The 25,757-nt window shown below is 37.5% G+C and overlaps 2 protein-coding genes across 6 annotated transcripts in view; both read right to left on the bottom strand.

The window, feature by feature from the left end:
- The window catches only part of LOC126213372 (zinc finger protein ZFP2-like), a 71,613-nt gene that overhangs the window by 11,090 nt on the left and 34,766 nt on the right, over positions 1–25,757 (bottom strand). For 4 of the 5 annotated variants that reach the window (XM_049941073.1, XM_049941074.1, XM_049941075.1 and 1 more), the window contains 2 exons: positions 23,704–23,741; positions 14,535–16,666 (listed from right to left, as the gene is read on the bottom strand). In XM_049941073.1, the coding sequence (XP_049797030.1) occupies positions 15,385–16,666; positions 23,704–23,741 (1,320 nt within the window). In that variant the 3' untranslated portion in view covers positions 14,535–15,384. Of the gene's footprint in view, positions 1–14,534; positions 16,667–23,703; positions 23,742–25,757 lie in introns of those variants that run through there. The other variant, XM_049941077.1, reaches the window with a different exon arrangement.
- The window catches only part of LOC126213373 (zinc finger protein OZF-like), a 190,951-nt gene continuing 179,180 nt past the window's right edge, over positions 13,987–25,757 (bottom strand). The window contains exon 7 of the transcript XR_007541153.1: positions 13,987–14,541. The gene's annotated coding sequence lies outside the window, so the exon portion shown is untranslated. The remainder of the gene's footprint in view (positions 14,542–25,757) is intronic.

Below are 25,757 nucleotides of genomic sequence, written 5' to 3'. Positions count from 1 at the left end.
GTCACTTTCTCAGTCAAATGTTCAAAAATGTTCAAATGTGTGTGAAATCTTATGGGACTTAACTGCTAAGGTCATCAGTCCCTAAGCTTACACACAACTTAACCTAAATTATCCTAAGGACAAACACACACACCCATGCCCAAGGGATGAATCGAACCTCCGCCAGGACCAGCCGCACAGTCCACGACTGTAGCGCCCAAGACCGCTCGGCTAATCCCGCGCGGCACTTTCTCAGTCAATGGAGCTGATCTGGGAAGCGCTAATAACTTTGCAGCTAACTTTTACTGGTAAATTTCTTTTCTGTTCGAACCTAAAACATATTCGTCAGCGTCCATGTTGACACTACACGCTAAAGCAGATTCTAGCACACTAAACAACCAACTTCTAACACAAACTACCGTTTATAGAAATGATTATATTCATGTAGTACTGTCTACCAACACGATCAATTGACTAGAATAGAAATGAGGCGCTGAGAAACATACAGACCAAAAGCACACCATCATTGATCCCACATTTAACTATATATCAAAGAAACCAGTGAGAGGGCTTTTTGTGATTGTTCATATACACAATGTGGGCCTAACGCACAGACAAACCTGAAACCATCAGCTATCTGAAACATGAAATCATGCTACAGTCTCACAATTGACAATCATATACTTCATGGTTCTCAGCGCCTCAAACGGATTACTGTATGATAAAATCCAATACTTAATATATTATATCTCATTAATAATACCACAAAATGTATTTTTCTGTGAGTGTAAGTATAACATCTATTGATATCCGATCTAATTTTACTAAATAGTGAGTGAACTGGCGTATCTGAGGAGCGTGCAACATGTGTAAGGGGATTTATAAGAAGCGAATAGCGAAAAGAGTCTGCTGCAGTCTGCTACCACTTGGGGACACTGACATGAACTTTTAGTTGAATAGAAAGGGCTAGCTGTGCACACCACGAACCGTACACGTTGTTTATCAAATTCGTACGTATCTGGCCCATAAGTCAATTGTGTCACGCCAGTTGTGCATGAGCAAAAGCCCCTTAAATCGCGCACAACTGAAGGTGTGCTCACGACCGTGAAACCAAGTTTCACTCACTCTACAGGAGTAGCAGTGTAGTGCAGCGTGGTGGATTTAGCGCCGTGTGTTTCAGATTATTACTTCTACATTACTTTTACCAGCATTCAAAGAAAAATCACAAATAACTCAGAAAGGTGTCAAAATCTAGGGTGTTCCATGCTCTCGTGCTGTTACACAACAGCTACCACTGAGTGTTTCTTTGTAAATACCACGCCAATGTTACCCTCCCAACTTCTGTGGTCAGTGAATTTCACGTCGACTCTTGCACTGCCCACCTGAGTTAGGGGGCACTATTTTACCTGAAATTCCATTCGATCTATTCTCTAACACTCCTTAGCATTTCCCCACATCGAAACATTTGTCGTTTTGGTACGTTCCTACTGTGATTTCTATACAGGTAACAAGTATTGAAGATAGTGCGCATCGTCTTTTGAGCCTCATGTTCAGTGTGACGTCACGCAAAAAGTATCTCAGAATGTTGTCTCATTTATGTCACATGCAGCAGAAAATTGTTGTAAAGTTAGTGGTTGTCATATGACAGACAGGTCTCCTGCAAGTGGAATCAGGCATCAAAGTAAGATATTTTTGTCCGGTGAGAAATCAGATATTTTCCCCTGTTTTAATCATTAGCTTTATGGCTACCTGACTGCACACTGCAGTTGTACCATGGCCTTGCCTGGAGGGATGCACAGAGCCTGTGACCAGCTTAATAGGCAATGTCACAGCAGGGGTGATGCATGGAGTCTCAGCAACCAGAATGAATGAGTTTTCTTGGAAAAGAAACCATAACCAGGGGAGTGATGACATTGTCCTGGCCTTCTGAAAGAAGTTACTACACCATTAAAGCACTGTCAATGGTGTGAAGTTGCTGACATGACAGGTAAGATGAAGCAGTGGTGCCATGGTTCCTCTGTGGTCAATCTCGACCCTGTTATTAATTAGAGATCAGGAGCGCTACCGTTTCCAAAGCATAGCACATCAGCTTATATATATATATATATACATATATATATATATATATATATATCCCGCCAAATTTCGACTGGTATTATCAGTCCTCACCAGAAAGCTAGTGAAGAGGGGAGGTGGACGCCAGTCCACGAAATGTGTAGAAAGCTGCCACTCTCAGACTCTACTTCCACCAAGTGTGGGCCTGCTACCTGTACTGCATCTGAATGCTGCTGACTTGGCACCCACAAGCAAACCACTGACCACTACTTGTCACCTAACCTGGTGTCTGTGATTCAGAGCCAAGCTGCACTCAACTGAGCAGGTAAACACTGTTGTCAATTATCTTCTCATGTGGGCAAACACTGCAGTTGTTTTCCATTGTCTGTGTTGGCACTCATCATCGCTGTGAATCACTGCCATCCACACTGAGTCTACAGTCTCATCTGCACATTCTGGCGTACCCCAGTCCAAGCTGTGTAACTGTGCCAAGTCTGTCTGATCTTTGTTGCTGGCTGCCACTCACTGTCTAAACCGGCATCTGTGCTGCTGTCCTGACCACATCACTTCACCTGACTCTACATACTGCCCAATACAACAGGCCCTTGCTGAGGCAATGATGCTGTCACTGTCTGAGTCTGTCCTGTGACTTGAGGATGTTGCCCTCTCTCCAGGAACGTCACGAGCGTTGTAGTTTGTTATGGAATAAATGGAATTTTCAACTATGCTTTTTCATCACGAAATGTTAAGACAACAATCTGGTATCAACGCACCATGTCACTGCAACACCGCCTAAAGTAACATGCCGCAGGCCTCCTGACCATCAATTCTCAGGTGATTCATTTTTCTTTCACAGAAGTTCACTATTAAAATCGTGTAGGTCTTTGCTTTTGACAAATAAGTAAACAAGCTACCGCCATTATAATTCTGTAAGGTTATTTTTGGAAACAGAAAAAAACACAGTATTTCTTTTATAATGTGTGGAAACGAATAATTACAATTTCTTTTATGTCTGCTGCTGTTGTTCCTGCCATTTGCTTCACATCTTTATTGAGTTACATTATCAGTTATTTATATACCTCTGATTGTGCAGTCTGTCCAGATAGCCACATATGTTCATGTACCACATACAGGAGTTGGGGAGGTGAGCCAACACTACTTTGAATTAGACTCATGGTGGGCTGGTAACCAGGGTATGATTTTTAGGTGATTTTCCAGAATCAATTAACTAAATACAGGCCAGATAGTACTGTTCTACCTCAGTTACTCACTAAACAAACATTTAAAACAAAATGTTCTCAGGTTTTCACATGAAATTTACTCTAGATACAGACAGAGAGGATATACAGACTCAATACTGGGGGAATAGTGGCATCAGGAAGGGCACACAGTCACCCCCAGTCACTAACATTACCACAAACCAAACAAAATTGCCAACCCCATCTTAAAATGGGACAAGACAAGTAAGAATTAGAGAAAAACATGTAGTTGTGACTATGGGAGATAGAATGTTCATAATATTTAATAACAGCATTTGTAAGTTTTTCATTGTTGTTAACAGTTAGGGCTATAGTTGACTTTTATATAAATGCTCTGCTATCTTTTTTTAAACCTAGTTTCATAGGTTTTAAAATGAGCACACTTCATATGCCACCATCACAGTGTAGACACGTTTTTGCTCCAAGATGGCAGTCTTATGTTGCCATCATCTGATCTTCTGGAACTTGCTATAATATTGCCATGCTACATTACATGAAGTCAAAGCATAAAAGGCACTCTGCATGTATAAATTTCATCATAAAAATCTAGTTGATGAAGTACACACAGTTGGTAAAATGCACGCAAATGGTAAAAAAGTACACAGCTATAATCCTCATATTGTCCATGCAAGTGGTGGTGAACATTATCATATAAAACTGCCTGCACTCTGGTTGCAGCATATGAAGTGCGTTTATTTTCAGCCACAGTGCAGCATGTGTGCCTCACACAATTGATTTTGACACAGCATATCTCTGTTTTTCGTTTTTGTGAGATAATTTTATGTTGCTGTACACTGGGTGTTAAAAAAGTACTCCACTTTGTTAGATGTGGTAGTATGAATCAAAGCAAGGCAAAAATGTACAGTCAATATGGACTTCAAAATGCGTACTGTAGGAACTATGAGAACTTGTTCATCTTCTTCGCTGTGAAACACATCAGCTCTTCTACTACACCCTTTGTGCTACCAAACATGTTGATTGGTATGAAGTACCATCAATTCCTATCAATTTATTTGTCTGTACTGCTAGTCAATGTGGCATTTCACCAATGACTAGAGATGCAGCACCAGCCCAATTTCTGCTGAATGTATGAGAACACCACTTGAACAATGGATTTTATGAGGAGGCCTAGTACTTAGGCAAGCTCAATCCCCCAACTGAAATCCCTTGAATTTTTGTTTGTGGGGACACTTAAAACATTTGGTCTATGGACGTGTCATTAACGATGTTCAGACACTACAGAAATACATCATCAACATCTGCCAACACATCTGTCACACACGAAAGTTTCTCCATAGGATGTGGTTACCCAAGATCCCCTAAGACATGGATAGAAGCTTGCCTTACTGTAAATGGACATCATAATGGACATCTCCTTCAGTGATGGCTCACAAATGCTGGCTGTATACATTAGCAGATGCATTGGAAGCTCTACTGTCCCACTATAACAGAATACGGTCGTCTGATTCCTTGAATCTACTCATTTGTTTACTACTTTCTGTAGACTGTTCAATTTGTTTGGTAGCTTTTAGAAAAAAGAGTTTGCAGGAGAAGAGATGTTTCACAGTACGAAAATCAACAAATACTCTTATCTCTAAAGGGGGGATCTAGTGGATTTTGATCCAAAAAATCGATTTTTTAAAGATATTATTTTCTTGATCTACACAGTTTAGTCTATGTTGTGTGTGAATTTTATCGTGATAGCAGCTTCAGAAATGCCTTTAAATTGTTAAACCGATTAACTCTGCACTGGCAGCCACTCCCACCTTTTCCAACATTTGGGAAACTGCTTGCTTCAGTGGAACTTTTGTCAGTGGGAAGGCTATTTTCTTTCGATATCTTTGGCTGACATCTATATCTTTGCCTGAAAACTTTCTTGCATGTGGTTTATTTACGTTTTGACAATATTAACACATATTAGTAGGTGTTGGTTGAATTCGCAAACCTTTTCGTGGAAATCAAGATTTATGCATAATGCGTGGTGGACAAACAGTGTTTAGGAAACAGAGGTTTCATGGAAATCAGTTTACCAACAAAAAAGAGGAAGCAGCTCGAATTGAAGAACATAAGCTCTCAGCTTTGTCATCGAAACATGGGACTGGATAATTGTACAGGTGAATGATGTTGATATAGATTCCACTGGATTCAGACTTATTTATTTAGGGCTTCTCTGCCAGGCTATAAAGTTTTCATGTTCATGTTTCTTGCAAACCCTGATTTATTGAAGAAGTGTCTTCAAGGAAAGACACAAAACGCAAACGAAAGTCTCAAGAATTTAATTTGGATTAGATGCTCAAAAAGGACATTCTGTGAACTTAAAGTACTCAAAATAGGTGTCTATGACGCAGTTTTATGTTACAGCAGAACTGAAGTGATGAATAGAGCTGGTATAGATCCTGGTGTGTTTAAAACAAAAGCACTTTACACCATCGACCAGAGCTGGGTCAAGAAAGCTAACAGATCAGTGTCTGACCTGCAAATACAGGCCAGGGAGATTCGAAGAGGAGAGAAGAGAAATCTGGAGGATGTATCAGTATGGAGGGTTTTAAAACTGAGGTAAGCTTATTACATGTAGAAGTATGAGAAGAAAATTTTTGAACCTCATTTTCTCTGTTTTACATTTCTCACGTTATTAGAAGCATTTTCTCAAAAAGTATATGCGCTAATGCTGTGAAATTTTCAGGAACTGTTTGCAGCGTGTTGCCGTCTCCCTGGAACTAAAAAATATGAGATCCTGCAATTAAATTCTGATTTTTAGATATGTAGAAAAAAGCTTATATTGGATATGTAATATCAGAAACTCTGTTAATAATACAATTTGTACCATAAATAAATAACTGCAGTTCAGCAGTCTTATAACCTTCTCAGAACACTAAAATAGAATTTTTAGATTAATTGCATGATTACAATTCCAGTTATGGCTTTTCATAAAAAAGACAATTTTAAATTAAAAATTCAAATTTCTGGTAAAATATTATTCCTGCATATTTTCTTATAATTTACCGTTAAAACACAGCTCTTTTGTTTTACACATGCAAAATTTTAGATTTGTACATCAATAAATATGGCTGTAATGATTTTTTAAATAAATGTTTACATTTTCCATTATATCCCCCCTTAAGGTACAGTAAGTATTTTAGAGCCCATGTCTCCTACACAGTTTTTCTTGTTATGATATGTACTACTGCCTCCGAAAATATGGAATACTAGTTTCTAAAACACTGTTCACATTTGTTTTTGAATTTGTCCCCTTTTACTCCTTTCATTTCATTCTGTTGTGGACTAACAACCAGGCAATAAATTTTCAAATTTCTACCATTTTTGAACATATTGTAATTTTTGCACAGTATCATTCTCTTCATGGGAAATATATTGGCACTTTGTACTTCTAATTAATTCTGATACCCACAGTTGAAATAATTATTGCTTACCACATTTATCCTCAGTATCAACAAAGACCTTTTATTTGTGTTACTACTACACTATTTCTGAAGACCCCTCCCATTACGATTGTGCAAGTGTTTCAACTATTTTCTTTTTCTGAGCATGTCACTTCAACAGTTCTGCCTGATCTGTTATACCACAACAACTACCCTGGGCCATCTAATGGCCAGCAAACCTTTTATTATGTACAGATATTTCTTTTATTTCGTTACTGTAATGTAAACCAAACTCAGATCTGAACAAACTCGGTTGCCCTGTAATTTTACGTCCCTAACAATGTCCCTTCACCTACATCTGTGGCCTATTCAAAAGGGTGAAAGGTTAAGAATGTACAACTCTGTGTGCAATTCCAAAAAAGGATCCCTAGATATTAATAATTTTTGTCTTTTTTTTTTACGTTACAGTTCCACCTTCTGTGCTCAATCATAATAGCTAGGTGCACATGCTGGTACAGGGGAGTTGATTTAGACCGATATTTTTTTATTTACTTGTGCTAAAGCAGACATGGTTTGTGGCATCCACAACAGCCTCACTTGTGTTTTATCTGTGCTACAGATCAGGCAACCCATCCCTGTTGCTATTGAGACTGGCAACTTCATTTTTCCTGGATGGCCCAATATAAACTAGCACCGCAATAACTGCAGACTTCTCTGACTATATTTATGACTCTTAATTGGCCCTCACTCAACCACGCAACCGTCGACTATCTTTCCCACAATCCACCTGGTGTTCTGCATTGCAGCAGCTCCTATATTCCCACAAATGATGGTGATACGATTTCATGCTAGGATTTCACTTTTTTTCTTTTTGTTTAGGCACAACTCTTGTATCTGCTGCTATCCATCATCCTTTTAGTGTTTGCTGATTTTCATACACAGAGTACTAATATTTTTCACCATATTCTTACTTTCCCTGTTCTTGTCAGAAGGAATATCAAACTGGGTTTGTATTAAATAGGTTGTGCATCTCTGTACCTGCAAACTGCTGAGAGTTAATACTATGATTGTGGCATTCCATCTGGTTAACCACAAAAGGATGCATTACTGGGTTTATTTCGTTGCTAATATCACTGTACCAAAAGCTGTCTTGTGATGTCTCCTCCACTAACATATGAATAACCTTTTTTTCACTGGACATTAAAACCAAATGATATAGTTTTTTCCCTTGATGTTACTATTGTCAGATTATTTATTTATCATGTCAAAAGTACAGAAACGTCAAAAATATATATAAGTGTTGACATAATTTTACACAAAAGAAGACCAAAAATTGGACACTTAAAGTGCATTTGGTGTAGCTCTCATAAGGTCTTGCACGGTGCGGGTGGTTGGTGATGAGGAACAATGAGGGGAAATGGCTGCTCAACACCACACTGTCAAAGAACTGATTCCACAGAGAAACCCCAAGTCTGAAGATTGGCTTTGCATCTCATTGTGTTTGATCGTGATCTATTGAGAGACCTCCATATTGACTACTTCTCCGAATATCCAGGAGGAAGTTCTTCCTTTGGAGCGATCCATTCTCCAAAATACCGACATTCCTCCTGCCATCGCAAGATCCTTGCCACATGTGGATTCTCGATGAGTGCCTCAATAGTTGTCAAGAAGCTCTTTCTTGATTTCAGCCTCATATAGTGGATGGGTTTCCTTTGTTGTGGCCTTACTTTTCTCATATCTTGCAGCTACCTAATGTCTCATTTCAGGAGGAGCTATGCCAGTGAGGCAATGGAGTTTGTCCACAGGAGTAGGTCTTGAGCAACCCATGATAATCTAGCAAGACTCATTTAGAGCCTCATCTACGTTCCTGGCATGATTGGACTTGTTCCATACTGAACATGCATATTCAGCAGTGGAACAACATAGAACAAGTGCACTTAGCGCACAGTGCATGGTTTATCACCCCATTATGTACCTGTCAATTTTCACACTGTGTTATTTCTGGCTGCCACTTTCTGTTTGGTGTTTAGGCAATGCTTTCTATATGTTAGCCCTCTATCCAGTATTACTCCAAGATATTTGTGAGTAGAATTATTTCAAGTACGATACTCCCGAGAATATATTAAAGGATCTATTTGCCTGTTTATTCTTCATGTGGAAAGCGCAGGTCTGGGTCTTGCAGGATAAGGTTTCAAGTAATTCTCATAGTAGTAAACAGTGAATTTTTCCCAAAGATTTTGATAGCATATCTTCTACAGTCTCAAAACAGTCAGCCTGAGTAGTGATACTGCAGTCATCGGCATAAATAAAGCTTAAAGTTCCTTCAGGGATAGGTTGATCGTTGGTATAGATATTGAATAATAGCAGTGCTAGCACACTGCCTTGTGGCAGTCCATTTTTCTGAGTACTCCACCTACTTTTCTTACCCTGAAATTCAATAAAATAATTTTGAATTCTGGAGAAGGTTTCTAATATTGCACATGCATGTGAAGTCTTTAGTTATGTCATAAACTTTATTCAGAAGGAGCCAATGGTTGATTGTATCATAAGCTGTGGATAGATGGATAAATACAGCAACTGTAATGAGCCATTTTCATATCCATCTTCGATATGTTGTGTTAAGTTTAATATTTGAGATGTGCGGCTCTTCCCTTCTCTGAAAGCTGCTTGCTGTGGTATTAGAAAGGCTCCACCTTTCTAATGATTCTCTGAAGAATGAGCCTCTCCAGTATTTTGTAGAGGTGACAGAGTCAAGAGATAGGTCTATAATTTTTGGGATCTTTCCTATCCTTTCCTTGTTTCGGTATGGCTATTACTCTTGCTTTCCACCATACTTTAGGGATCTTGCATTCTCAAATACAGTTGCCCATAAATTCCAGTGACCAAAGCATTTTAATGGGACCAAAATTCTTGGTTTACTCAGCTCTAATGTCATGCTATCCTGCTGCTCGTCCCTATTACATTTATTCACGGCTGAATTCAATTCTTTGAGAGAGAAAGGAGGAAATAAGATACTATACGCTTGATCTGTTTGTCTGAATAATTGTTTCCTCTCTATATTTCTGCGTTTAGTTGATCTGCCATTAATGAGGAGTTGGTGAGCAATTTGATCTGGTTTAACATTAACATATGCGTTGACCTGAGTGTTATCATTACTCAGGTGATGTAATAGCCTCCAGGCCTTTTGGCTACTTTTACTCACGTCACACTCAGCCATCAATTGTATCCATTCCTCTCTCTTTGCCTCAGATATTAAAGAGAGGACATTCTGTGCAAGGCTTGATGTAGCTTCACTAAAAGGATCTTCTTCAAACTTCATGTAGTATTCTTTAAGAAAAGAGGCCGTTTCAGGTGTTATACCCTTGATATAGTTCATTCTGCATCCCCATAGAATTGATGCTCAGGAGGAGGCATTAACGACGTTAACAAAATTCTCATATTGATCTATCGCAGGATCTGTAGTTACAATTTTCTCAGCTAATAATTTTGAAAATACCTGCCAATCTGCCGTTTTGAAGTTGTACCTTCGTCTGAAAGGGATTTCTTGAGATCTTACTTGTGAGAGCACTTGACACATAATAGGTCGATGTGAATTCGGTATGGGCTTACAGACGGATTTAGTGGAGGTATAAAAAATACTTTCACTAACAAAAAGCAGATACGGATTATAGCCAGCGTCCACTGTAGAAAGAATGAGGCAGTTTGCTGTCATGAAGTAGTGAGAGATGGAAAGTTTCAGCCCAAATGAGGACAGCCTCACCATTTTGATCCTCTTGAGCGTACCCCCAAACTTGGCTGTGACTGTTGAAATCACGTATCACAATAAAATCTTTCCTTGTAATAAAATTTTCAGGTGGGATGAAGGAAAAATCTGTTGCTGGAGGTTTATATCATGATGTGACTCCACAGTTGCATAACAGTAATAATTTCAATATTGTTATCATCTGACTGACGAACTCTACAGACTTCAAGGTCAGGTCTTATAAGGATGGCGCTTCCATAATGTGCATGTTGTGTTTCAACAACCAGTTTCATTCCAGGAACAGAAAGACGTCTCTGCTGGGTATCTCTATATATTTCTTGAACACACAAAATATCACAGTGCTTAGTGTGGCACATGTCTTGCAAGAGTTGTTGCTTGCATTGAGGTATTCCCTCAATATTCACAGATATTATAGTCAACATTGGTCCAAAAACGAGCGTTGATTTGATATCTCTAATACTTCTGGTGTGAAAGGATTAGCCACCAGGTCATTCTGAGCTGAACTCTGACATTGCCCAGGGTACACCTGATTGCAGTTCATGTCTCTGTATTTATCATAAAACATTGCAATCTTCTGGGAGGCTCCTTTCGTGTACCCCATTATTAGATGAGGCCTTAACTCTGAAGAGATAATTATTTGTAGTAATTCAAATACTTAAGAAATGTCCCATAGCATGGTTTATGGCAATATTTGTTGAAAATCGACTAACCTGAGTATAATTAAATAGACTTAACTAATGGAAACACCACAGGGGGATAGTGGTGTATCTCAATCTGTTCTTTATGAGACAATGTATGAATTGCATAGATCACTCATGTGCTGTAACCAAAGGTATCAAACTGCGTCAATGTGCAACTGCCTAGCTCCATCTTATACAAATTTATGGGTATAAATGTATGAGTGACTCACACCTGCAGTCCTATGTGGCACATTCGTTAACTTACCCTTAGTAAACGTAGCTACATTAAACTTAAACCATAAAAAATTCTAATAGCAGGAATACTTACACACAGAATCCAAATAAGTAGCATGAATCTGCAAACTATTTTCACAATTTTATATGATAGTGAAAAGTAGCTTTTTTAGCTTTAAATGAAACCTGTATCATCTTCCAACAAACTCAATCCACTCACGTAATTTCAAACAAAAAGTACTCAAATTCTGCTTACAGAATATTTAGAATCATACTTTCTTGATTTATGATTCAGTTTGGAATCAAGTGAACACTAACAGTATTTGACAGATGTCTAACAATACATGTTTTAAAAAGAACCATTTTGGACAGGAGTGCAAGGCAACAATTATGGTGTCTAAATGATATTCCTAAGAATTTTTGGTTGGCAAATGCCACCCATATTAGCTTTAAGTGCAATGGTGATAATGTGAAGATATTCATTATAGCTTTTATGGCATTTGCCAGATATATTTCAGCAGAAAACATCTAAAAGTGGTCAGGAACATCATATGATGATGGCAGTAATAACCAGTTACTTATAATGACATTTGTTTTGGTCATATTATATAAATACCACATTACAACAATTAATGTCACTTTATTTTGACAAAGTACTGTTGTCAATGTTGTTCTTTCCTTCTATTATTTGAAATCCCATTTTAATAAATCACTGTGGGATACTTTACTTAATTTCCATTCAGAAGCTTCAGAATCACCACAACCTTATTTTCAGTGATGAGACTATTAAAATAGAAGAGTTACGGTCCAGAATTTAAGCTTCATGTGAGTATAGCATTATAAGTTTGTGAATTCAAGGCTCTGATCTTACTTGAATAATAATGGTAACGATTTTTGTCTCAGCAAGCATTATTGAGAGAACAAGATATTTTTGTCATGATTGAAGTAGACCATCAACATAGAGCACAGTACCAAATATGCAATTAAGTAGCTCGACAATAGTGTAACAACATTACTATAAGGAGAATGACAGAATTTCAAATCCATGCAATTTCATGCCAAGTGACAACCAAAATTTCTTATCGAGTGTGTATGAGAATAGCATCCCACAAACTTTAAATAGATCAGCATTCCCTAAATATTTAAAAACCACTGCAGTATTACAGCCCCTATAGCAGCACACTATTATCCTGCATGAACTATCATGGCAGATACATTCTCATTTCAGTAAAAAGCCACACAGCCGAAAGTGTCACAAAACTCAAAAATGCCTATCACTTAATAACAACTGTTTCAAGTTATTAAAAGTATAACAAAACTTAATGAACAAAATACCTTACACCAATAAGAAATTGGTAGGAAATCGAAAAAAACTGACAAAAAACAAACATTATTATGTATCAAACCAAGCATTAGTGAAATTTCTGAAAACCTCACATTTACTCACAGAAATTATGGAAAATACACACTATGAAATCATGTTTAAAGCAGAGGAAAGGCAACTAAAATAATCAAATTAAAACAAAGCAATTAGAAAGAAAGCACATTTAATAAATTAACTTATTACAATGAAAATTATGCATTTGGATTAAATTCATATTCTAATAACCACACTGAGTTCTTTCAACTGTCCTTGTTTTTATACAAACAATTGGAATTATTATCTGACACTACATGATGACAGTTTCCCCACTGATATTTGTACAGTAGTTACATGATATTTAAAAATAGACAAATAATTAAATGATTTGATGCATAAAATTAATCTTCATTAACTCAGAATTATGTACAGAGCTCTGAAATAAAAATATTTTTCACTTGAAATGTGTCACTTAAACTGACAATAGTGCATTGGCATAAAATTTAACAAAGCATGAAAATTTGAATTACTACACAAAAGACCCTTCTGTGTCAAGATACACTGTTGATCCAAATGATTATACCCACTTCCCTAGGAGGAGTGTGTCCTACCCAGTGGCACTGTGGTTATGTCACACAGTAATGAAACTATATAACCAGACATGAATGGGTAATCATTCTATTTACAGTATGTGTAAAAAAACTGGCATAAATAATTTGGCCAAAGAGCAGATGGTTTTGCCTGGTGCCTGGGTAAGTGCATCTCACAAACAGCGAATCTGGTTGACTGCTCATATGCTTCTATCATGAGCCTCTATGGAACATTGTTGAAAGATGGTGAAACCACAAATTGACAAAAGGTTGTAGGATGCCCACACGTTACCTAGAACAAGATCAGAACCTAGCTGCACTGTAAAGTGGGATAGATGACAATCTGTGTACACAGGAGAAAATGCTTGAGCAGGCTGAAGAGAGTCAAGCTATTCAGCAGGCACTGTTGAACATGAGGCCCCAAGATATATAACCGCTTTGTATTCCCATGTTGATCTAACAACATTGGCTGTTACAATAGCAATACAAATGGGCTAATTGAGATTGGACTGCATACCTATAAAGATGTGTCACGTGAAAAGTAACATTTCTTGTGGACCAGGTCAATGGTCATGCACAGATATCCCATCATCCAGATGAACAATTGTTCAATACATGCACCACACAACAGGTGGAGGAACATGGAGGCAATGTCATGCTATGGGGGATATTCATATGAGGTGCCAAGATACAGCTGGTCATAATTGAACATTATGTGGAGAACATTATGTGGAGAACATTAACATTATTGCAACATCTGCATCACTTAATGCTTCTTGTATTTCCTGAGAGTGACAACATCTTACAGCAGGATAACTGTCCAAATCACAAGGTCAGAATCACACCGCAATGGTTTGAGCAGCATGAGCGCTCACACTGTTGCCTTTCCAACCAATCTCATCTCATATCATGATGAAACGAATGTGGGATGCTAATGCTCACAAACTACACTGCAACAAACCGATAGCCTACAATTAATGGGAAATGTGTGATGTGTGTACACATTAAGTCCAATTTACTGCTGGAAAACAAAGAATTAATGAGTCCATACCGTACAGAAGTACTGTTGTATTGCAGTCTGAAGGTGAATCACAACACTACTAGGCAGATGATTATAATTTTTGCCTTATCTTTGCATACTTGCCATCATCAGCTATTTCCTAATGTAGAACTAGCACAAAAAGTTCACATGTGTGCAGATTATTGATCACACAAATAGCATTACCATTAAGGAGGCATACCTCAGCAACATGTTTGCATAATCATTACATTTTTCATATTTCTCCATTGTTGAGATGAATAGCCTGAGTGATCGATATGTAATAAAAATATTCCTGTTGTTGCCTGGGTAGTGCATACACCTTCATGAACATTGAAATGGCAGTTTCTTTGAAATATTTAGCAACATACTGGTACATTCTGTTGAATATGGGGTCCTGCTCACTGCATGGAACTTCTACTCATATGAGTAAAAGATCTCTCAATGCATCAATTTGTGGTAGCCAGATCATTAGAGCATGGAGCATTTATTATAAAAAATTGCAATTCTGTACTTCATAAGTTGTATTTTGCATGCAACTTCTTCCAATGTGAAGCTGCGAAAAATGGATTTGTCATATTTTTTGTGACCCCTCTGTAGCACATGTGAACAATATTCATAACACACTTCTAGTCTTCTTTAAACATGTGTACATGTACTGATCACAACAGTACTTTCAGTGGTCTCCATGTATTATTGCATGCTTCTTAAGATGATAGACCGGAGTAAAACATTTCCTATAAATAACACATCTGTGTAACCTTTTGTCAGTGTATAGTGATTGCTGTACCCTGAGGCTACTCGAGTGATAAACAATTTTCCACAAATACCACATTTGTACGGTCAATCACCGGTGTGTGCTAATTGTTTCTTGAGATTAACAGAGTGAGAAATATTTGCAGCAAGTATCACATTTGTAGGGGATCATTCCTGCGTGTATTAATTTGTGCCTTCAGATGACCCAGTTATGAAAACGACTTGCCACAAACATTGCATATGTGTGGTCTCTGTTCAGTGTTTATTATTGTGCCTTGAGACTGCTCCATTAAGGAAACGATTTACCTTTAACACTACATTTGTAAGGTCTCTTTCCAGTATGTATTAATTCGTGTACCTTCAGATTGCCAGACTGAGTAAAAGATTTTCCACAAACAGTACATCTGTAGGGTCTCGTACCAGTGTGTATTAAAATATGCCTCTTCATATGGCTCGACTTAGTAAACGATATTCCACAAACATCACATTCGTGGGGTCTCTTTCCTGTGTGTATTAATTCGTGTTCCCTGAGATTTCCAGACTGAGTAAACGATTTTCCACAAACACCGCATTCGTGGGGTCTCTTTCCAGTGTGTATTAACTTGTGGTTCTTGAGATTGCCCGACAGAGTAAACGATTTTCCACAAACATCACATTCGTGTGGTCTCTTTCCTTTGTGTATTAATTCATGTAACTTGAGATTGCCGGACTGAGTAAACGATTTTCTACAAATAGTACATTTGTAGGGTGTCTTACCCGTGTGTATTAATACGTGCCGCATGAGATTGCCCGACTGAGTAAACGATTTTCCACAAACATCGCATTTGTGGGGTCTCTTTTCTGTGTGTATTATGCTATGTCTCTTAAGATTACGTAACAGAGTAAACAATTTACCACAAACATCACATTTATGATTTCTCTTTGCACTTAGCGCAGTGTGGACATAAGCATTATCACTTTCACATAAAATTCCACAGTCTTGACATCTTTCGAGTTTCTCTGCAACTTGTGTAACATTACCTGTATTATGTATGTCATTAAAGCATTTCTTTAAAGTTTTCCGGGTTTCCTTTGATGAAGATTGCTTCTCCGTCAGTTCCACGATTCCTTCTCTTACACACTCCAAGGAGATATTGTTTTCATGGTCATCACTGCATTCTAGTTTCTCACTGTTGGCAGCAGATAATGCTTGGTTACCCTCACTCATTCTCAAATGTTCTTTCAGGCAGTCATCAGTGGGAAATACCTCACCACATGACTTACACACATATGCAGGTGCCTGCACACCATCAATGTGGATGAAGATATGCATTATGAGTCTGTATTTTGAAGGGAAGCTCTGTAGGCAGAAACTACAGATAAACTTATGGAATTCCTTTTCCCTGATGCTGCAACTTAATCTCGTGCCACATAAGCTGTCTTCTTGTGAAGTCCGTATTTTGGTATAGTTATAAGACATGCTGAAATCTGTTGACTTCTCTGCATCTATCTCCAGCTTGTCATCGACTACTCCTTGATGTAATGTTTCTTGATATGAAATGTCACAGCTGTCACCAGCACTTTGAATTAAACTGAGGAAGAAGGAAAGAGGTGTGAAATATTGATTTACGTGATACAAAAACACAGTATTTCACAATCCACAAAATCAGGTACTATAAACCGAAAGTTAAAAATGTATGGGCGTCACATATAACTTATTCAGTATATGTAAGTGATTTAAAATTGTAATGACATTCTGCCAGAAGGATAGAATTTTGTACAGTCCATCCTACCATAGTATTTTGAGATCAAGTAATGCCAGTAGGTGCATGGTCTACCTGTGTGATATTTGGGTCCAACAATTCCACCTGCAGCTACCCCATTCCATCATAATGGAAATGGACATCTTTGAGCTTCCCAATGAGGTCATTTGAGTGTGGATATGGCTGTGGGTGCATAGGAGCATGCACATACTTGTGTGCTATTATTCTATCCTGATTGCTGCTTCTGATTGTTTTGCTTTTGATGGGTTTATGGTTTCAAGTAACCAATGACAGTGAGAAATTACAGTTTGCTTTCATCGAAAACAGAAATTTTGCTGCAGAAGATGGCTATGCAAAGAAACATATTAAGAAATTTTTCTGACTTGAGTTCGCTCACAGAGGTCTAGCCTGACAAGCTCTGAACAAAATCATGATCTCAATTGTGCTGCAGATTGTTGATCACTGTTTTCTTGGGTATACTGCAGATCACATAGTTGTGGTAAGGTTAGGACATGAGTTTAAATTCAAGGACAAAACCTGTCTTCTGCCACAGTTTATTCATAGGTCACTTAAAATCAGCTGTGTTTGTGTGTTGCCTATAACCGAGCAGTAGCTGATAGTGGATGTAGCAACATTGCAGTGGCAAGTGACACCCATCACCTATCAAGTAGTTTTAATCAGACTACAGTAGCAGTTGTTTCTTTGTGATTAATAAAAATCTTTGCAGTTAATTACTACATTGCACAGAACAGTTATACGCTCTGTCATTAATGCCATATATCAGAAATCTTTCTTGAAGAGAAACTCACAGTAAAATAGTGTCTGGAGATTTTAGACAGAAGCCTATGTTAATGTAGAATGTTATATCCCACTGACTACAGTACCGTATGCTCAATTTAAAAAGAACATACCTTTGGGTATGCCCTATGTAGGTATATTTCTTATACAGTTGCTTCCACATAGGACAGATTGTAAGAGTAGATACCTGGTGTCCCCTAATCTAAGTGGCTGGAAACACCTCCCACTTTCAAAGCTTACAGATGGCATAGATGGCAGACACTGACTTTCCCCAAACACTCCTATGAACACATATACAAGGAGTACACAGCCACAATTACACACGTTTCCAACATGTTATCGGATTAGGGAAAGCCATTCACATTCTCAGGGTGGAGCAATATCCTTCACATGTACGCTGGATGTGAGTGCATAGTTTCTTGGATTCTACAGACCAGGTATGCCACATGCTGATCGAACTTTTCTTGTAATTTGGCTTACAGTTGGTGAGGGCGACATTACAGTAATTATTGTGCAATGTATCATTTTCCCTTGAGTTCTGTATTAGAGGCGAGATTGCTTTCTCACATAAAGCTGAAATATTCCTACTAGTTCAGCTGTTATGTAGCACTACTCGAAAATAAAAATTCATATCTAGGTTTCTTGTGGGATTACATCCACACTGTCTGAGCTATCTCCTTTTCTCCATTCTGGTGTTTAGATTTGTTCCTGCCTGATACAGCAGTTTTATGGGCTATCACAACAATAATAAATCCTCCTAGTTGCTACTCACATTTCTGTTGAGCCAGCTGACGAAAGAAAATATGCAGACAGCTGTTCTGAGCTAAATATTCACTGTAGATGAACAGTATTGGAACTATCACCAAGCTTGGCAGGAGGTGAATATTGTGAGCTGACACTTGCTTCCACAACAGGACAAGTGCTCCAACAGTGTGGTGAATCTACCTTGCAATAATCATGGTCTGGCAAGACGTAAGCAATTTCTGAATATCACTAGATGGTAAAACAATCCTCTGTTTGCTCTATGTGGTACTCACCTAAATGACCTTTTGACATGCCCATGTGTGTAGGTTAAAATTATAATGAAGCAGGCTTAGAGATAAGTTGTGAGAAACTAAATAACTGTGCTGAAATAAATTCTAGCACTTGTATTCAGAAGACATAGCTTATCTCACAACCCACCAGGAGATGCTGGCAATACACCTGCGTATTACTGACATTAATATCTCCTACAAATGAAATGACTTGTATATTTTGGGACAATATTAGCAATGCTTCTTGCAAAGAGGATCTTGGCAAGTCAAAACAAAATCTACTGTTATTGTTGAATAACTGCCCTAAGAATTCATACAGCTAGTGTCTGATCTCAGTCCTCACTTATGCCTCACACACAGCAAAAAACAGGTTGTCCATCCACCAGTCCTTACCCCCCCAGTGTCAACCAGTCAGATACTGTGCCCTGACAGCATGGGAGTACTGGAACATTTATGAAGCGACTCACGTGAAACACAGTGATCTTCTACAACTAAAAAGTTTCATTTACATGTGCTATCAAACCATGAATGTTCCATTGCAGTATAGGAGTAATTAAACCAATGATAAGCTTTTGTGTTATTACTACAAGGCATTAGGGAGATGACAATTTGAGAGTTTTTGCTGTGGAATTTGGTGGTTCCACCAAAAAAGCATCAAAGTTTGCATCAGGGGCTGAGTCTACATGTGATTCATGGGATAGGGTGTATGTAGCTGATGCTTTGAAAGTCTCAAGTCTCATTATTTTGACAGTTATTGTTTCCTGTATGTTTTTTCTCCAATGAGTGTGGTGATGGCTTTAGATTTCAAATATTTTCTATCTTGTTCTGTTGGGATATTGTAGATCATCATCAAATAACACCCTTATCAGTTGCCACAACCCCCAAGCCACCATCAAATGTGTTCTTGAAGACTTTGCTAGTGGAAGTTCCAACACTGAATATACCAAGATGTCTCATTGGAACAACCTTCCCATAACAAAAGTGAATGACACAGCAAATTTCAACGCTTATGTTCCTGATTCATATGCAGCTTTCTGCTATTTCTCATGGAGTTCTTGTCCTTTAAATGACACAGTGAAATCCCACAACAAAGCTTGTGATATTTGGGACTTACGGCATCATGTCAAGGCTCATTACATGAGCAGTTACACATGATGTTAACCCTGATGAACTTGAGTTTAATATTATATTTATTAACTGCAGCTTACCATTTTAGTTATTGTTGACTCAGTTCCATTGGCAACACAGATAAAATGGCAAAACTATCCACAATTGTACAGGCACATATAATTACCAGCTGTGTCAATTATGAACAAATTAAAAGAATGTATCAGTTTGTATCTAGATAGAATTTTGAACTGGTGTAAGTATTGCCAACTAGCTTCAAACATTAGGATTAAAATTCACAAAAAGGAGAAACAGTGTCCTATCACTACTCTCATAAATTCTTGAGTGTAGCAATATGTGGAGATACCAATGGAATCATCACATTGGTTCAGTTGTAGGTACAGCAGTCAGTCCATTGCTATGATACCAGAGAATCCATTGCTAGGATACCACAGAAATCCAATCATGCTATAAAGGTGATGCTTTCAAAACAACTGTGTGACTCACCTCAAAACATTGCTGAAGGGTGTGTGATGCGTATTAAATAGGTCTAACCATAGATATTAATGTTTTACTTCACAGTGCTTTTCAAGGAACTGATGTAGATCTAGACATAGCAGCCACACTCATCTGTGAGCGTTTACCCGGTGAAAAATGGTAAATGTTTACCATGGATATACACAATAAATGCAGAATTAAATTATTTCCTAAAAATGATTTTGCAACTTCATGAGTCCAGGCTTCCTATACAACAGGTCAAGTGGATACTACAGTTCCAAAACCAAAAAAGCATAGCCACAATTTACGATGAGAACATATTGTGCCAGGAACAAAGACCTTTACTGAACACAAACGAAGATCTGATAGTGAACTACAGACAGTATAGCAGAATATTTCACTATGCACAGTTTCTTGTCTTTCGAAGTAGGTAGAGCTCTCTCTACCTTGCGAAAGATAATTAAGTCCAGGGAGTTATTTGTCTCTTGCTCTTACTTCTATTCAGTATTATGCTTTTTAGAGAAAATTATTAACACAAAGTTTAAGTCTCCATCCACACTGTGTGCCTTGTATACCTATTGATAACATTTGCCCTGTAATTTCACTCTAATTCTTTCCTCCTGTGATTTGAACACAACTGATCAATATTCATTTTACTGTGAGGGCCAGATAGATCACTAACAGTTTTGCTCCCAAATCAGCCAAGTTTGCATTGTGTGCATTAAGTCCTTTTGGGGAATTTTACTGTGTTAGATTTCCCAAATGCAGACATTGATGATTCTAGGTGTCCTTGGTTAGTAGCTTCTCACAAGTCGCAAAAGACGACTCACCAATTAAGTCTTCATGGTCTCACTAAAGCTGCCTACAGTTGCGTTATGAAAATTAAGATCATGATGGTGGCCTGTAAACTGTCAATACAACAAGCTTATGTTTCCCAATCCACATTGCTGAAACAGTATTCAAAGACCTGTTCACCCCAACATTCATTAATCTGAAGGGGCTGAAACTTGACTCCAGGTTTTGGAAATATAACACTCACCCTTTCCTCTTACTTGTTCTACATAGCAGGACATTAGCTTGTACCCATCACATTGAATTTCTATGACTTCCATGTCACATTCAATTAGAATAGTTAGCACTATACAGCTGCTGAAACTTCACCTGCACTTTTTTTTTTGTATAAAAGAAGTACACCCTTTTTCTTAAGGAACAGACACACAAATCAGCTGTTTTATACAATGTGTTATTAACCCTACTGCTCTTTAATATTTTTACTTAATAATAATGAACAATAATGTACATGACATCATGCTTAACATGAAATCACTTAAGGTGAACATTTCATTAACACTAGCAAAATATCAGTACGGGCAGTGATGTACACGATATTATACGTTTTACTGGTTAAAAAATTTCAGTCAGCATGAATTGCAAACTGTTTTCTAGTCTGTTGCATCATTACATTTTTCATTAGACCTGAACTGTCAATGTTTTTTCCTAATGTTTCTCTAGCTGACCTTTGTGCATAAAATTGCTCAACAATCACCATCAAGAAGGAAAAAAATTGTGACACCAACAGTGTGAGAAACTAGATTCCATCAACAAGTGCCATTCCATGTTAAGATGTGCCTTTACATTCTTTAAATAGTGCCAGTATTAGTAACATTGAGATCCAAGCAGTAAAAGGGTTGTCATGCAATAGGAAGCACACAGCATAGATCAGCAAGTGAAACTAAAAATAGTGCAGGAAGCAGACCATGGTTTATTGAAAAAACAGCACAATTGGCAGCAAGCTTAGACTCAGCAAATCTACATTATCCGCACTACTTAAATGAAGAGTTCTTAATTCTGCTGCACTGGGTTCCAGGTGCAAATCAAAGCGACTTCACAGAGTTATGTATGAAGATGCAGAACTTTTACAGTGGTTCAGCTATATGTGCACTTCCAATGTATCTGAGTGGAACTATAATTTAGTCAACAACAAATGAGACTGCAGAAAATTTAGACATTCAGAACAGACTTCAATTTCATGCTGAGTGATCGGCAATTAAATGAATAAAATTGATGAAGAAGGAGCAACCATCGGTTGCATGAATTTGACGAAGTGAGATAAAAGATTGCTGTAACTTCTGCCAGCAATGCAGACAAAGCTACGATTTCTTTACAACTTCTGCCAAGTCAAACCCACATGGAGGGGCCAGCAGTAAACAATGTTTAACTGCTGTACTTGTCTGTAATTCATATGACATAGATAAACAACATTCTTGGGTCATCATCAGTAAATCTGAGAAATTGATATGTTTCAAGAACATGTAATTAATGCTTTACTTTGCACCTACTCTCACTATTGGGAAGCTTGGATTGACAGTTAATAATAAATGGTTTCTTTTGCTTTAATATTAACTAATGTAAATGTTCACTTTTTACTTAAAATACATTAAGTTGCCTTCTGCCTTTGAATCAAGGCATTACTGCTGCTATGAAGACATTGTATCACAAGCCACTTGCGCAATCTGTATTGCTGAAAACTAGATGGAAACAACAATGGATAGCATTGGATGCAATACAAGCTGGGAATCAGTTCCATCAGTTTCCTCTTAACACTTACAGAAGTGTTTTAGCAATGCCTGGAGACAATATGTTGGCAAGTTAGATGGTAACAACAATATCACTTTGCCTGACAATGGAATATTTTGCAACACATTTCAAATACTGAACCTGATGTACAAACATTTCTGTCTGAGGTGCAAAATACATCACAAGAATGTGAGGAGGACAAGACCATTCTGCCTACCCACCATGAAGTGTTAAATGTCTTGGACAGTTTAGAAAGTTTTGCTTCAACATCTGAACTGATCATTCGTTTTACAGAAGTTCTTACAGCTGGCCATGACGTTAGTAAGCATTTTAGTTTCTTTCTGTGACAGCACAATGTGCTGAATGTTTGCCATTCGAGAATTATCTACGAGTACAATTTTTCAGGCATTTTTGTTCCTCTCTGTGACGGCAAAACATACTAGATTTTTACTATTAGAAAATTATTGAAGTGTATAATTTTTTCAAGTTACAGTACAGTATTTAATGGAAGGGTTTTAGTTTTCATTTTTGCCGTTTGTGTTGTTATTGCAAACCAATGTTATAAATGGGACTGATGTATGATGTAATATTGTAAAGCTACTTTTTAATCTTCTGCAATAACAGAATAGTAGATATAGTAGCGTTTTCTCTGATAACATGCGTAATATTGCTCTAGTCTGTATATACTATATACGGTTAATGTATAGAAGAAATAGAACTCCAAAAATAGAACTTTTTAAAAGTAACTTCTGTATTTTGGTCCCTAAGGGTTATTGTATGTTTTCCTTTCACATGGAGTAAGTAAACATTTACACTGCTCAAAAAATTCTACAGTGAATAATAAAAACGTACCTTAAACTATCAGATGCATTTCTTAATGAAGCTGCCACCTGTAACATTACAAAGCATTACTGGAGATTTAGAATTGATGAAACAGTAAACAAATAAAATTGTGTTACCACCCACTAACATCTGATTGTTCCAAACAATACTTGGAAATAGTATTATCAAAGAGACACTACATAACCATACCAATTACTCAAGAAAATTATAAGTAAAATTAACACTTCATTTCAGCACTTTAGTTTCATTTGAAAACAAATTTCCTACTTGATACTTCAAAATTTAAAGCCTGAAACATCTTTCACCTGCCATGCACATACAGTAAGACGAAGTACCAGAGAAAAATGTAAAAAATCGTCCGATTTTTATTGATGAAACTGGTAAAGAAAAGAACTGAAAACATTTCTATCTGAACTGCTATTAAATGTATTTTTTCACAACTGCAGCATTGAATATTATGCCATTCTCTTGAGATAGCTCACTGCATGGAACATCAAATTCGTTAAATGACACATCAGTTTCATCCACAGAGGAAACTAAGGAGTACAGCACGACATGAAAGTGATAGGAATTATTATATGAAGTGCTGTTATTTTATAGGCATATAAATGACAAATATTCATATATTATCATAAATAGGAAATAAACAACAAGGTCAACATGAGGATGGTGTCCTCTTCAAATGAATGAATGTGCTTTCATACATTTCATAGGAGGGGAGGGGTTAATACAACTGCAGATAAATTCAGGTGCCGAATTATGAAGAGCCAGTATACAATGAATACATATGAAGAAGCAATCAGAATGTGGACAACTACAATAGCAGTAAAACAAGTCTGTTACTGGAGCCTAGCAGAAGACCTTCAACATCATGGATAATCCAAAAATTCAGTCATCAAACCCAGACATGACACCTAATGAGAAACGTGTCGGATCAAACAAACTATTTCATATTAACAGTAAAGACTGAGTCATCTCTGACAACAAGTTGAATTAAGGTAACTAAATGAGTCAATTGTTTTTTCAAAAATAACAACGGCACTGAAAATGAGTAATAACAAAGCTAAAAGTAATGTATTGTGAATTGTAAACAGAAACCATTTCTTGGTGGTGGTCATGATTTGTTATTCAAATTATGTAATTTAATGAAGCAAGACTTCCATGACATTAATTAGGAATTATATACAATGGCTCAAAACTATAAGTAGCATTGTGTAGTGTTGTAATTTCCTGGTGGATTGTAATGACACTGTAATATTTGCCTTGTACATGCTGAACGAATAAATAAATAAATAAATAAATAAATAAATTAGGAATATGGTCAGTACAGCAAGGAACGTTGCAACACATTAAATGCAGACATAAATAGAAATAACAAAAGGTTTCGAAATAGATGCAAAGTAAACTATCCAGAGAAAAAAATCATTTTTCAACAGGGTGGAGCATCACCACACTGGCACCTGCATGAAAGAGCACTTCTTAACAATAAGCTGCCTTATTGAGTTATCTCACATTCAGCTGCTGACCTTGAAATTTGTTTGATCTTGCAGTATGTCATTTTTTCTGGGTTTGTGGAAGGCTCCATCCATTTGTCTTGCCATGCAACAACTTAAGGTTCACTAAAAAAAAACAACTTTGAGCACAAGATCTCCAAATGTGCTTCAATAAGTATGAGACAAGTCTATTGCCTCGATGTCTGTTGCGTGTCCAGTGGAGGGGACACTGAATGTTTGTCAAAGGTGAATGGAAACACTGAACTTACACCAAATTGTGAAACATACCACATTATACATGCATGCATATAGAAGATGTTGTTGTTGTCGTCATCATCGTCATCTTCAGTCCTGAGAAGGGTTTGATGCAGCTCTCCATGCTACTCTATCCTGTGCAAGCTTCTTCATCTCCCAGTACTCACTGCAACCTACATCCTTCTGAATCTACTTAGCGTATTCATTTCTTGGTCTCCCTCTACGATTTTTACCCTCCACGCTGCCCTCCAATGCTAAATTTGTGATCCCTTGACGCCTCAGAACACGTCCTACCAACTGGTCCCTTCTTCTAGA

Source organism: Schistocerca nitens, chromosome 11 (genome assembly GCF_023898315.1).
Source record: "Schistocerca nitens isolate TAMUIC-IGC-003100 chromosome 11, iqSchNite1.1, whole genome shotgun sequence".
Classification (NCBI taxonomy): domain Eukaryota; kingdom Metazoa; phylum Arthropoda; class Insecta; order Orthoptera; family Acrididae; genus Schistocerca; species Schistocerca nitens.
The sequence above is the reverse complement of the archived record's forward strand: the minus strand, read 5'-3'. Positions and strand labels throughout refer to the sequence as shown.